Source organism: Bos indicus, chromosome X, assembly GCF_029378745.1.
Source record: "Bos indicus isolate NIAB-ARS_2022 breed Sahiwal x Tharparkar chromosome X, NIAB-ARS_B.indTharparkar_mat_pri_1.0, whole genome shotgun sequence".
Classification (NCBI taxonomy): Eukaryota; Metazoa; Chordata; class Mammalia; order Artiodactyla; family Bovidae; genus Bos; species Bos indicus.
In genome coordinates this window covers 133,389,785-133,403,566 of record NC_091789.1, presented here as the reverse complement: position 1 = coordinate 133,403,566, position 13,782 = coordinate 133,389,785, and the positions used below count along the sequence as shown (strand labels likewise).

General features: G+C 42.7%; 1 protein-coding gene across 13 annotated transcripts in view; it reads right to left on the bottom strand.

Moving 5' to 3' along the window:
• The window catches only part of SH3KBP1 (SH3 domain containing kinase binding protein 1), a 331,727-nt gene that overhangs the window by 162,950 nt on the left and 154,995 nt on the right, over nt 1-13,782 (bottom strand). For all 13 annotated transcript variants that reach the window (XM_070785423.1, XM_070785428.1, XM_070785422.1 and 10 more), the window contains one exon: nt 3,411-3,514. In XM_070785423.1, the coding sequence (XP_070641524.1) occupies nt 3,411-3,514 (104 nt within the window). The remainder of the gene's footprint in view (nt 1-3,410; nt 3,515-13,782) is intronic.

The window sequence follows — 13,782 nt, the reverse complement described above, 5'->3', positions numbered from 1 at the left end:
TGGGCTACAATCCACGGGGTCGCAAAGAGTTGGACACGACTGAGCAACTTCACTTCACTTCTACATGTTAAGATATAAGTATATCATTTTTTAGGATTCTCTACCTGCTTCAACTGTTCTCAAGAACTGGTCGATATATTCAAAATCCTAGGAATTGTCTCTTAGGGGCAGGGGGGAAGTAGGGGCATGTGTTTGTATTTGTAACACTTTGTGTTTGTATTTGTTACAGCTTTGTAACACTGTAGAATTAATCTATGAATCAATTTATCAATAAAAATATAATCTATATGCACATACACAATATGTTATCTTTCTCTTGGCAAACAGATTGATACTATAGTATTGCAAAGCTATTACTATGGTCTTATCATAACCTGCTCCTGTGATTTAAGGGATTTTGTTTATTTGGGATTTTTATTTTGTTTTTAGTCTTCAGTGGCATTAGACAGTAGAAACCTACTGGCATTTATATAACATCTGTTATAGGAGAAAAGGACAGACTTTATAAGATAATGCAATATTAGAATAAACTTCAAAAGTAGGGAAATTAACTTCTGGTGATATAATTTTAAAATATGGATTAAAAGGTAAATGTTTATGCTTTGTTTTACAGAAATAGCAGAGGCTACCCAGTTAGTTTTCCTTTTTCCTACTTGAGGCAAGCCCAGGACGAAGCCTAGCACTGAACGGGCATGGATGGTAAAGAGGCTGGGCCCACAGAGGGTGGTGAAGCTCTTCTTCCAGGAAAGGAGAACACCAGCCCTGCAATCATCCCTCTCCCTTAGCAACCCTCACTTGGTTCCCCTGGAGTCAACAGACAGATGAGACTCAGCAATAATTCCAGAAATTTATTAAGAACTTTTATCTTGATTTGTATTTCTTACAGTATTATTACAACATTAAAGGGAAAACCATCTTCTATGGCAGATCCACTTTCAATTCTGGGGCCCTTTCTGTCTGCGATCACATGCATTGAGATAGACTTCAGACAATTATATTCAACTGCTCCTAGTGAATGTAATTTTGTGACTGATCTATTCATTTATTTTGAAAAAAAAAACTTTTCATACTTCCATGTATTCATTTACTTATTCAGCAAGCATTGATTAAAGTATGTGTTAGGTTTCAGGCACTATTCCATGTACTATGAATATAAAGATAGAGAAGAACCAGATCCCAGCTGTTGAAAAGCTCTCAGGTTAGTGGAATATAGCAGATAATTACAACACACAGTATTGTAATAAATATAAAGGTTTCTGTATTTACCATCTTAAAGGCTTCACAATCTTCTAGCTGGATAATATACCTTAATTCACACAACTATTCCCTTTCTTGATGATTTTTTCACTATCACAAGCATTGCTGCAATGAACATGTTTAACATATTTTTTTCTGTAACCATTTTCCATGAATAAATTTCTAGGAGTAAGATTACTGAGTCAAAGGGTATTAATTCAGATTTTTATAGCTCTTGATGCACCTTGCTAAATAGCATCAAACAAGGATCATAAAGATATACAAAGTCACCATTTCTTCTAATCACTGCCAAGGTCTCACCACTAAATATTGTTTTAGGATTTTCAAAAGGAGGTACCCAATCAAATTGTCTTAGTTAGATTAATTAGTAGCAGGTTAGAACACTTTCTCATGGTTCAGATTTTTATTTCCACTTGTGGGATGGGTGTTTATATCATATCTATCCTTTATCATTCTTATAATAGCTTCCTAATATATTTTCCTATGTTACATATATAAAAGTATTTCAAATTTTTTCCTGTTTGTTGCCCTCTTTGTTTAGCTAAACTCACTTCAAATCATACCAAGATTTTAACTCTTTTTTTTTTTTTTTAGTCACAATCGTTTATTTTTTTCCCCTGGAATTTCTTCCCTGGTTTCAGTCTTAAGAACTGTGCCCGTCTACCATTGGCATAAATGTTCTACTCTGCTGGCCATTCATTTTGCACTCATTCAGCTTTCAACAAATGTCTCCTATGTGTTGTGCTTGGCACCAGGAATAAAACATGATGAACGACATACTAATTCAAATGATCCAAAACTGGGAAACTGGCAAAAAGCGGGTTACTGCATGTCCTCCCACACTGGGAACCACACTGATTGATTCTTTAGGGACAAGTATCTTTGCTTGACACACTGTTTACTTTTTATGAGGAGAGTTTACAACTGTGTTAGTGCAGATGCTAACTGCTAGAAGACTAAGAACAAAGTGAATGAGTCTTGTCAGATAACCATGAAAATAACCTCTGACCAGCAGAGAGAGAGATTCATCCCCTAGAAAAGATGACCTCAGAGGTTCGTCTCACTGCCCTGTAGGATGCGACATAGTTTCGCATCTAACTTAGCAATCTTACTCAAGCTTTTTTCTCTTTCAATCATTTATAAACACTTTGCTCTTTCACCATTCTCTTTGAGTCAGCCTTACCATCTTGCAGATGCCCTCATTAATGAGTTAAATACAGCTTTGATGCATGCTCCCTTTATGTTTATACGAGAGTCCAGAAATCTGTCTGCTGGCATCAGCCCTGCCACTCCCACCCACGTCATACTTCACTTAACCTCCTCCTTGACTTCTGGCTTCCTAGTTTTTTTTTTTTGTTTTTAATAAATCATGGGTTTCTGTAACATTGAATGGTATGCAGCAAATGAAAGCAATTGGAAAACTATCACTATACACAGATACATATGTTGAATCAGGATGAATGATCAGATTCTAAGTGCGAAGCCCAGGATGCTCCCACCCTCAGGGAGTGGAGCCCCAAAATCCCATGCCAGGGTCTGGTGGGACATCTCACCAGCAGGCCTGGCTGCAAGCAGCTGGGACCACGCAGGGACAAGGTAATGTAGGGCAGTGAGAGAACAAAGGTCTCCAGCCAGGTGGACCTAGCTTCAACCCTCAGCCCTGCCTGTTATAGCATCTCTCAAGCCTCTTTCTTTATCTACAAAACTAAAGTGGTTATGAAGAGTCAATGGACCAATGTGTAAAGAACCTTGTCATGCCCATCACATACTAGGTCTTCTATCAATGTCACTTGTTTCTTTCCCTCTGAATCCTCAGTGCTCCCCATGACGAATACCGAATCCATCCTTTAAGGTGGATGTGGTCACTCTGGATACCAAGAGTCTATGAGTACTTGAAGCAAAGGAGGAAAGCTATGGTACTGGGTCGGCGTTAGCTAGCATGCAGTGAAGAAGACCACAGTTTTAAATGGTCTACATCTGCCCTCAGCGGGTTGGGAGGCACACCTCTCTAGAGGAATCTCTTCTGGAAGACTCAACCAGATGATGTCCCTAGTCTCTTGAGTCCTAACATCCCCCACAGCAAGGCCAACTAGCCACAGGTGGGTTCTGACAGTCCATGAGAGGCCCTGCACCCACCCGCCTGGCACACGTACCTCTCCCACCACCTCTATGATGTCGCCGACTTTCAGCTCGAGCTCATCATCGTTCTGCGGCAGGTAGCTGAATGCCACCTGGCACCGACGCCTCCGTCGCTCGCCTGCATAGGAAAAGGAAAATATTCAGATCCAGCTCTGGTCTCAAAAATCGATTTTAAAGAGAGGCATCCTAGGCATGCAGGCAAATTAAGCTGACTTGTCTCAAATATGCTCTCTGGGACATGGCTAGAGGCATGGCAGCTCTGGTCTCTGGGAAAGAGGCAGGAGAAAGCAGAGCAATGCTGCTTGGTCTTTGAAAAGCTGCTGGGTCAGAAAGGCATGGATATGAGAAACTGATCTGGTGGTGCAGAAGGCAAAAGCCCACCCCGAAGCGCTGGAGCACAGTGTTGCCTTAAACGGTTTTCCATGGACAGGGCTTTGTATTTGCTGCTGGTGACTTTTAATGAAAGCTGATGTGATAACAGTGGAGGGAAAAGAATGGTCTGCTTCTAATGCTAGCGAGGCAGAGGAAATTCTTCCCAAATGTGCAAAGGAAAAGATAAAGTATTCTGGCCTTTCTCTCACTAATCATCACCCTTTTAACATGCTGGAACTCAGGCTGATAAGCAAAGGCTGATTAGATTTCAGCCTACTCTTGGTACCATTCCAAATGCCCCACAGGGGATCAGCAAATCCACTTCGGTCCTCTTCTCTCTGTCCCAGGGGAGCCATTAGCAGGATCCCTGGCTGCTTACACAGAACCAATCCAGGAACATCAAGAGAAAAGCCAGGGCCACACTTTGCTTGACTGAAGGACACTCAAAGTCACAGCATCTCACTCCCCCAGTGTGGCCCCACTGGGAGGTCCTGGTTCAAAGCTGTTCAAATCCAGATGCAACTATCCACGCCACAGACATGCACTGTGGGGAGACAGAACATGCACATGGGGTGTGTGATGGGGCTTAGTGGGCAGAGACAGGCAGTGGAAGAGGCCCAAGCTGCACAGAAGTGGACCAGAGAGGGGCACTGAGACCAGCACTGCTCAGAAGCTCATCGCTCAAGGCTGACCACCTCACCTCATTCCTTCCTGCTGCCACATGGCCTCGAACGCCATAGGGATCAACGACTTCAAGGCCACACATTTAGAAGTGCTTACGTTATTTTTGGATACTGCTTACAGGGACTCCTTTCCTTTTCTAATCTTCCCTGAAACAGCCAGTTCCCACAGGAGTGACCAGTGGCCACACAGAGACCCCCATGCAATGTGATGTCATACAGAGGGGAGGCCTTGGCTACATCTGATGTGCTAATTGACATTTATCCCAAGTCAGTGGCCTAGTTTTCTCTGTTCCATATTTTTTTCTGCCCGAACCTCACTAAGGAAGAACAGAGCTGAACAAAGGGAAGAGGGCAGAAGTTGAGAACCAGCATGTCACCTAACCACGACTTTGGTGATGACGCGAAAACACTCCACCCCCTTGTGAGAAACCACAAGCTGCCTGGTCACCATAAGTACCAACACATGGCTCTCAAGCTGATTCCCAGGTGCCAAGTACACTGTCTGTGGACAGAGGAGGGCAGCCCCAGCTCTCCTAAGAACAGAGGGCTCACCCAAATGGCTCTTCCCAGGCGGGAAGTCCACAAGAGTCGTCTTAAGGACAAAGAACTCCACTGCTGTGACTCCCTGAGCAGTGGTTAAGAATCTGCTTGCCAATGCAGGGGACACAGGTTCAATCCCTGGTCTGGGAAGATCCCACGTGCTGCAGAGTAACTAAGCTCATACCACAACTACTGAGCCTGTGCTCTAGAGCCTGGGAGCCACAATTACTGAGCCCCATGCTACTAGAGCCCATGCTCCACAACAGGAGAACCCACCACAATGAGAAGCCCGTGCAGCGCAACTAGAGAGTAACTCCTGCTCGCCGCAACTAGCAAAAAGCCCATGTGGCAACGAAGAGCCAGCACAGCCAGAAATAAATAGAATCAAACAATTTAAAAAAGAACTCCACTGCTTTCCCTGGCTTCCAACACAAAGGAAGGTGAATCAAGCCCTCTGTAATACAGGATACAGAGTTTCATTCGAGCCACGAGTCCAGATGACCAAGTGATCGTGGCATCATCTCCTACTCCCTGTGCCTCCACTGCCCCCATCTACACCTCGTAAGGTGAGGTTCTATAAATCTTTAAGAGCTATATTTGTTCATGTTATGTTCAAAGCAAACTCTGCAGATAGAAAACTGAGCATGAAACAAGTAAATATGACAAATGTCTGACACCTCACACTCATAACCACAGAGGTCACCTAAGTTCTGACCAAAGTGACTTTAAAATAACATCTGAAGACCTATTGCTAGCTGAAGTCATAAAACTCAGTTATATGTAAATTCGTATCTTCACTGAACCCTTTATAAAAAGTAGCATCTAACCCAATACTATGTAAAGGGCGAAGGAGAGACAAGACTAATCCAGCAATCAGGACCTAGAACAGAATAGTATTTCTCTAGACCAAATCTTTCCATTGGACATCTGTAGAGCCCCACCTGGAATCAGAAAGAAAAGCACACTAACTAATCTCTCTCTGCCAGGCTACTCAATATTTCTTTCTTTTTGTTTTTTTTGTTTTTTTAATATTTCTTAAAAGCTTCTAAGGTTATTCAATTGGTGGCACAAAGACCTATAAAGCACACTGCCAACATACAAGACCAAGAAACGTGAGCCCTGAAACAACGACCCCCTCTGACACTGGGATTGTTTCTGTTCTTTTCTAAAGCACCTCTGACACCCATCACCCTAACTCACCCTACCAATCACAGCGGTGAAAAAGAAAAGAGCCAGAATGAGCAACCATCTTGGAAATGAAGCAGCTGGGGCTCAGTGACTTACCCAAGGTCACCAAGCTAGCAAGTGGCAGTGTCTCCTTGCCCTGAGATCAGAGCTCTCGCTCCAATGCTGGATGAACCAATTCAGGTCACATCTCGGCTCAAGTTCTCTGCAATCTGTACTTAACTGCTTCCCACAACATTGCATAACACAGCCTGAGGGCTTCTCCACAGCTTTCTCATTACAGATAACTCCTCAACTCCTGCACGGCTGCTTTCCATTCCTCAGCCTCTGCAAATTACTGTTTCAATCTTGTTCGCCAGTTCCACTCAACCTAAAACTCAGCTCAGGGGGAATATTTGACATTCGGAGGCACTGTATCTCAGTGGCTTCTGTCCATATCAAATTAAAGGAAATTTAAGAATGTCATTTGCCATGTTTTCCTTTCCCTGGCATTTCACTAATGTTTACTAGTTGGTCCTGACCTTCCTCAAAGAGGTATGCAGACAACAATGTCATCTCCTTTTAATAGCTAGTAGAAACTGGAGGGGAAAAAATGTATGACTTGCCCAAGGCTGTGGTTTGGAATCCTCCACACTCACAGCCTGGTCCACAGGCAAGTTTTAATACACTTCTACTGCATGTGTGTTTTTTAACTCTTTATACATAATTGAAAGTAATGAACACAAGTTTTATGAACATACAAGCAAAGGTACGGGGGCACACGGCTTACTAAAAAATTATGACTAAGGCAGACTTCACAAGGCATACTGGACATGTCTCTACTTTACTGCCATATTATATGATGGCCACAAAATCCAAATGCATGAACATGTACTCTTTTAGAAGAACACAGGCAAACACAGGTAGCAAGGCAGGTACCCTCAACTCCCTCATTAGATCTCATAACCACCTTCCATTCATGACCAGCTTTGCTTAATAAAATTAGTAACAGCTAACATTTATTAAGCACTTACTGTGTGCCAGAGACTACTAAGCAATTCATACGCATTAGCCCATTTGATCCTCTCACTGAACCTTGAGGGTACACCCTGAACCTTCCCTTTTACAGACAAGGAGACCAAGGAGGCACACAGAGACTATTTTACCAGAGGTCTCACAGCTAGAAAGTGCTAGAAGGGCCTGGGATTTTGAATTAGGATATGCAACTCCAGAGACTGCCTCCCCTGTTCTTAAGAAGAATCCCCGTCCATGAGCCTTGAGATTGCAGAAAGGACTCACTGGACTAACATGGTACATGGTTCAGATGTGAAACCAGGAAGTGACAAACCACGAATCAGGAGTATTTCCTTACAGCTGCTGAGAACTGGGGCCCATATTTTAATGAAATAAAACTGGTTGGATGGGGAGGAAATGTCATATATTCACATTCTCTAAAAATGAAATAGAAACTACAAAAGGTGCCAAGACCAAGTGTCAGAAATAGCACACACATCTATATTTTAGGGCTTTCCAGGGTCTTATGACATGTGAAAACTTTACTAGGTCAGTTCATTCAATGACCACAAAAATATAACAACAAATAGTGCAGTGGTTGAAAAAAGCCTTTGGGTCAACTGAAAACTTTCAATACTCACACAGCCTGTTTTTTTATATGCCACATCCTCCTTGACAGAACAAGAGTATAACTACAAGGGTTTAAATCACTTGATATTTTCAAGAAACTCACTAACTTAATGAAGGGAATCCTCACCACATGCCTAGAGAATGCAGCAGTATCCTAACACTGTTTTACAAAAGAGACAACATTTATAAAATCAAAGTGAAACATCATAAGAAGCCCCTAATTCTTATGGTCACTTCTGGCATTTTCTCCAGATAAGGCCTGGGGTCCACCTGTATCAAAACTTCGGCATGCAGGGCAGACCAACAGAACTGTACTCTCTGAGGTTGAGTCTAAGGGCTTGCATTTAAACCTGACTCTGCAAGTGACACTGCCCACAAAAATCTAAACCTCAACAATGCATGAGAACCACCAATTATAGGTGACCAAAGGAAAATACCTTGTGGGACCAAACACTCTCCCTTTGGGGGATGCTAAGCAGTAGTTCCCAATCTTGGCTGTCCCCTAAAATCGCCTGTTTCATAGTTTCAAGTTTTATGAAATTTCCCATAACTTCCTAAACAACAGCCCCTAAGGAACTAGGTCTCCAGAGAAAAATGACTTCTTTCAGGGCTTCCAGGGCTGGAGCAAAGAAAATACAAAGTAAGACTGGAATACGTGGCTATGACAAAATGAATGAAGCACTCTAAGCCTTGACGGGTAATTTCAAAAGGACACAAGGATGAGCTTGATGGGGCTTCTACTGGCCAAATATGGGACAATGACACCATGTACTGAAGAATTCATTCAGTTCCAAAAGACTCATGAGCCCATCATGATACATTCACTAGGTAGCTAGGTTCATAGCTAGACAGATGGGTAAGATTAGACAGGTAAGGATGGGCCGTGAGGGCAAAGCTCTCCTTTACAAAAGAATGTCAACTGTCACGTAGAAATGACAGGAACTGACAATCACTATCTTATAACCATCATGGCAACAACTGATTCTGACAATAATCAATGGTCTCTAAAACCACGGGGTGAAATCTTGTTGGGGATTAGGAGGATATCTAGACAGTCTCAAAGTATCTCCCCAAAGATTCATTGATTATGAAAGGAAATAGTCCCCACAGTATGGAGGAACCTGGAAGACAAGCTCTCAAAGTCCCTGTCATCAGCGATGGGACTAACTGACACCAGGTGCTGCCTCCTTACGTGATACGCTAAGAACGGTTACGATTGCCTACACAGTGCTCCTGCCCAGAACGTTTAGATGAAATCTGATAGTGAGGAAACATGCAAATTCAGATCCTGTAAATCCAAAATGAGGGACAGTTGACAACAGTGACCTGGTTTTACTTTTTAAAAATCTTTTCAAGTTCAATATCACATACAACTTTTTAAAGGTTAGAGGACTATTCTAGACGTTGAAACAGTAAAGAGATTTAACAACTAAATATAATGCAATTCTTAACTCGATTCAGGGTTTCTTTTAAAGGTTATAAAGGACATTATTGGAACAAATGGGGAAGTTTGGATATGGACTAATAATAGATAATAGCATTACATTAATGCTACATTTCCTGAGTGTTAATTCTACTGCAATTACATAGGAGAAAGTCCTTGTTCTGAAGTATTCAGAGATGAAGTGTCTTGATATTTGTAATGTACTTTCAAATTGTTTAAGGAAAAAATGAAAGATGTGCACATGTATGTGTATACACTTACATATAGACATATATGAGTGCACACAGACATACAGTGAGAGAAAGAGAGAAAGCCAATGTGGCAATGTTAACAAATGGTGACTCTAAATGGATGTTCATTGTACTATTATTACAACTTTCCTGTACATTAGAAATTTTTCTAAATAAAATATTTAGGCGGAAAAGAAAAAAAAAAGGATGCCTGGGCCCCACCTCTAGATTCTCTGAAGTCACTGGTCTAGGGTGCAGCCTGGGTATGTGAATTTCAGGAACTCCCTAGGTGATTCTAACATACAGCCAGGATCTAGAGACATCTAGACAGGTCAGTTGTCAAAAAATAAATGGGGGATTCCCTGGGGGTCCAGTGGATAAGAATCCACCTGCCAATGCAGGGGACACAGGTTCAATCTCTGGTCTGGGAAGACCCCACATGCACAGAGCAACTATGTCTACGCCCCACAACTACTGGCCCTATGTTCTAGAGCCTGGAAGCCACAACAAGAGAATGCACATCAATGAGAAGCCTGCACACTGCAATGAAGAGTAGCCTGTGCTCGCCACAGCTAGAGAAAAGCCCATGCAAAGCAATGAAGACCCTGAGCAACCAAAAATAAACTATTTTAAAAATCAGTGGGACTCTTCCAGACCATGCTATTTAGGTCCTATATTCAGTTTCTCCCAAAAGGACAAAAAAAAATTGTACTTATTTGGCAATGTCATCCTAACACATAACCCAGGTGAACGCTGCTGTGCTGGGTTTCTATTTCACAGGCCTTCGGGACCATTGTACTAAGCAGTTTCTAGCTCTGGAAATGTGCTCCTGGGGGCCGGGGGATGGAAAAGAAGGTAGTCTCTGCTATAATTAATTAGTGAACACTGCCAGGGTTGCAGCAATTCCCCAAGCTACTGAGCAGCATTCTGGATTCTTGAGGCAGCTGTTTTTTGATTCAGAAACATCAATTTACGCAAGGGGTCAGGTTTACTATTTTAGGACAGAAAAACAATACAAAGTGAAATATATGAAAGTGGAGAATCACCCATTTTACTCAGGACACCCAGTGGATTTTGGGTGCAAGGGAAGAGAAAACTGAATGACTGACTTTGTGGACCCAGCATCAAACCCTGTCCTGGAAAAATTCCCACGCATGCCCCTGTTTCCAGTGGAATGTAACTCAGAGGAAGAGAAGGCTACTTCAGAGGCTGATGGCATGCCAGAAGAAAAGGAGCTCATGGGTCTTTCTTTACAAATGACTCTTGGCTGTGGCTGGACTGTCGCGGCAGAAATGTACAGTATTTAATCAGCCAGCCCTGTTTGGTCCCTGGAGATGAGCCTGCTTGATCCTCAAAGGGATGTGTATAATCAACATCTTTGCATGGCAGAAAACAGAAAATCCAATTGCCTACTCCTTCAAAGGCAAGGTTCATCCGAAAAGAAGTTAGAGCTAAGCCAGTGCTCATTTGCTCCCAAGTCTCACCAGAATGCAGGAGGGAAGTACAGAACCAAGAGGGAACCAGTGACTAGGGCCTCTGGGCCACGGAGACAGGGTTGGGAGGTGAAGTCAAAAGTCACATAAGGAAAATCAACTGCATCTTAGCAGAGATGAAGGAAATAAACACTGACTAGGTATCTGCTATGTGCCAAGGACCCTGCTAGGTATGTCATGTGTACCCCCTCAAGTCCTCACACCAACACTATGGGGATGGGGTGCTGGCCCCATCCTGATGGATGGGCACAGAACGCCTGGATGACTGTACGAGGCCCACGAGTAAAATAAGCTGTGGTCTGCAGGCCTCTTCTTCCATCAACCCCAGAGAATACCAGGAAGGCAGATCAGGAGTGTATTTCTGGGGGACTTTGTACACCAAGCAAAGGATGAGAACTTTTATTTTGTGAGATCCTGCCCAGAGAAGTGACCAGAACGTGTGAGAAGGACAGTGATCTGGGGAGAAGTGCCTGGTACCAGGGGTATGCAGGACAGCTTGGGGGAAGGAGCCTAGAAGCAAACAGGGAGCCCAATAGAACACAAAGAGAGAAAGTTTGAAAAACATGCAGAATCAGATATGCAGGGAAGGAAAGGAAGGATGATACCACAGTATCATCATCAGGTGATATGTATGTCTCTGTTGACCCCTCTGGAGTCCAATGACCCTTTCTTGTTCGTCTTTGATCTCCAGTACCTAGCTCAGTGTCTATTCAAGCAGACACACAATCCATTCTTCATGAATGAATGAACTAATGAACTAGTCCACATTCTGTCTGTGAGTCGTCAGTTTTGTGAACACAAATTCCCAGTCAGAGGAGCACTGAAGCAAGATCAGAAAGGTAGAGGGAAAGAGTTAAAGACTCAACCTGATGTTAAGCAGGGCACCCACCAATGTGTGTTTAAAAGCCAATTCCAAAATGGTTAAGTTGGTATGTTTTATGTTATGTACATTTCAGCAATTTTTTAAAAGGCCAGTGTCAAGGATGAGAAGATTCTGGTAACCCTTGTAGTCTTGCCACTGTGCTGAAGGTGTCTCACTCTCCACCAGTGTTGTAGTCCGAAGCATCTGTGATGTTAAACAGTGTCTGTGATAATCTTAACTGCTCTCTTCCAAGTTTATGGTCAACTGTCAATTATACCTAATGGGAGAAAGGAACTAGATCCGAACAAGAAATGATGTATATTTTATTTTATTATTATTTTTTTAAAATTTTAAATGTAGTCCTCTTTAAGACAGGAAATCCTTGTTTTCAGTAGGCAGAGATATATGTTTAAGCACGTCCAGGGCAGCATTGCTTCTAACATGTACAGAGACCCACACAGGAAACATCCTGAATGTCTTCTGTGAAGGAATAGCTCCAGTAATCATGGTTTATCAAGGCCCTGGGAAATGCAGCAGCCAGTTAAACCAGACAAGCAGCTCTACGTGTACTGATGTGTGACAGGTGCCCATTGTACATTAAAAGACCAAATTATATAATACCTATACAGTCCCAACACTGCAAACACACACACACACACACACACACACACGCAGACCACCACCTCCCTCCCTCCTTAAGCCCCATCGTGGACTCTTTTATTTACTCCTATTACCCAGAACCTATCAAGAGTATGGACTCAACAAATGCTTATTAATCAATAAATGGATTCATGCACTCAACTGATATGTGAGAGCCTAAATAATTAAATGAGTGAGAGAAGGAGAGCGTGTGTGCATGAATACCCGTGTGTAGGCACAGAAGATGGTATGGAAGGGGACACACACACTCTCTGCCATGAGGGTTCCTTCTCTATGTTCCCCTGACAACTATTGCTTTTCTCTAACACTGCCTGCATCCCACTGTATTTGCAATATCTCTGAGCACCAGTGTGTATGTTTTTCTCCATGTCTTCAGCTCTGACACCTCTCAGCTCTTTCATGCACACCTTTTTCAACAAATGCAACTCCTTTACCAACATCCACACGTGCCTCATGACGGTTCTGTGGATGCCATCTCATCATGAATGCCCACTCACCACCAACATGTGAGCCCAGGTAGCAGGTATCTTGAAACAGGGGGAGGGACACAAATCCCTGATCTAGACCTTCCCTCAGGACTAAAATTTCAGAGTCTAATGCCCTGTTTAAAGAAGCCACTGAAAGCAGTCTTAAAGTTAGCCAATTAACGTTTTATCATTAAAAAAAAAAAAAAACACTGAGATTCTACTGCCAGCATAATACAGAAAGGGGCCATCCATTTCACAAGCTGAGCTTCTGCAAATAGAAGCTACACATGGGTATTTTCAATGTTAACATTGTCACCTGATGTTTCCATAGAAGTCACAAAATATATTAATAATACAGGTGCACAGGGCATGAAGAACTCCTCCAACCACAGTGGCCTCCACCTCAAACTGACTCATAAAACTGGTGTGAATTAGCTGTCCGAAAGGACACATGAGCTCTGATTTTCCAGCTCACGGACACGTGGTTATCAATATAGCATTAAGGCACATTGAGAGAATCCTGGGCCTCATAACAGTGAAAAGACAGATACCCCAGTGGTCCCAGCACTGCAAGCACATCGTGCAGCCCACTTGAGCTCCCAGCCTCAGTTTTCTCATGTGTTACAATTGGAAAGATGAGGGCAGACTTGCTTTACAGCAGGGCTTGCTGCCCCCTGACTCCTGCCCTTTTTTCCCATTTCTTTTTACATTCAAGAATTTGCTACAAGACACTTTTGTTCATTATTTATACCAGTTCAACCAATTTTTTATTATTTTTTGCCAACCTTTGCTTCCCATTAGAGTGAGATAAAGGAAACACAATGGCC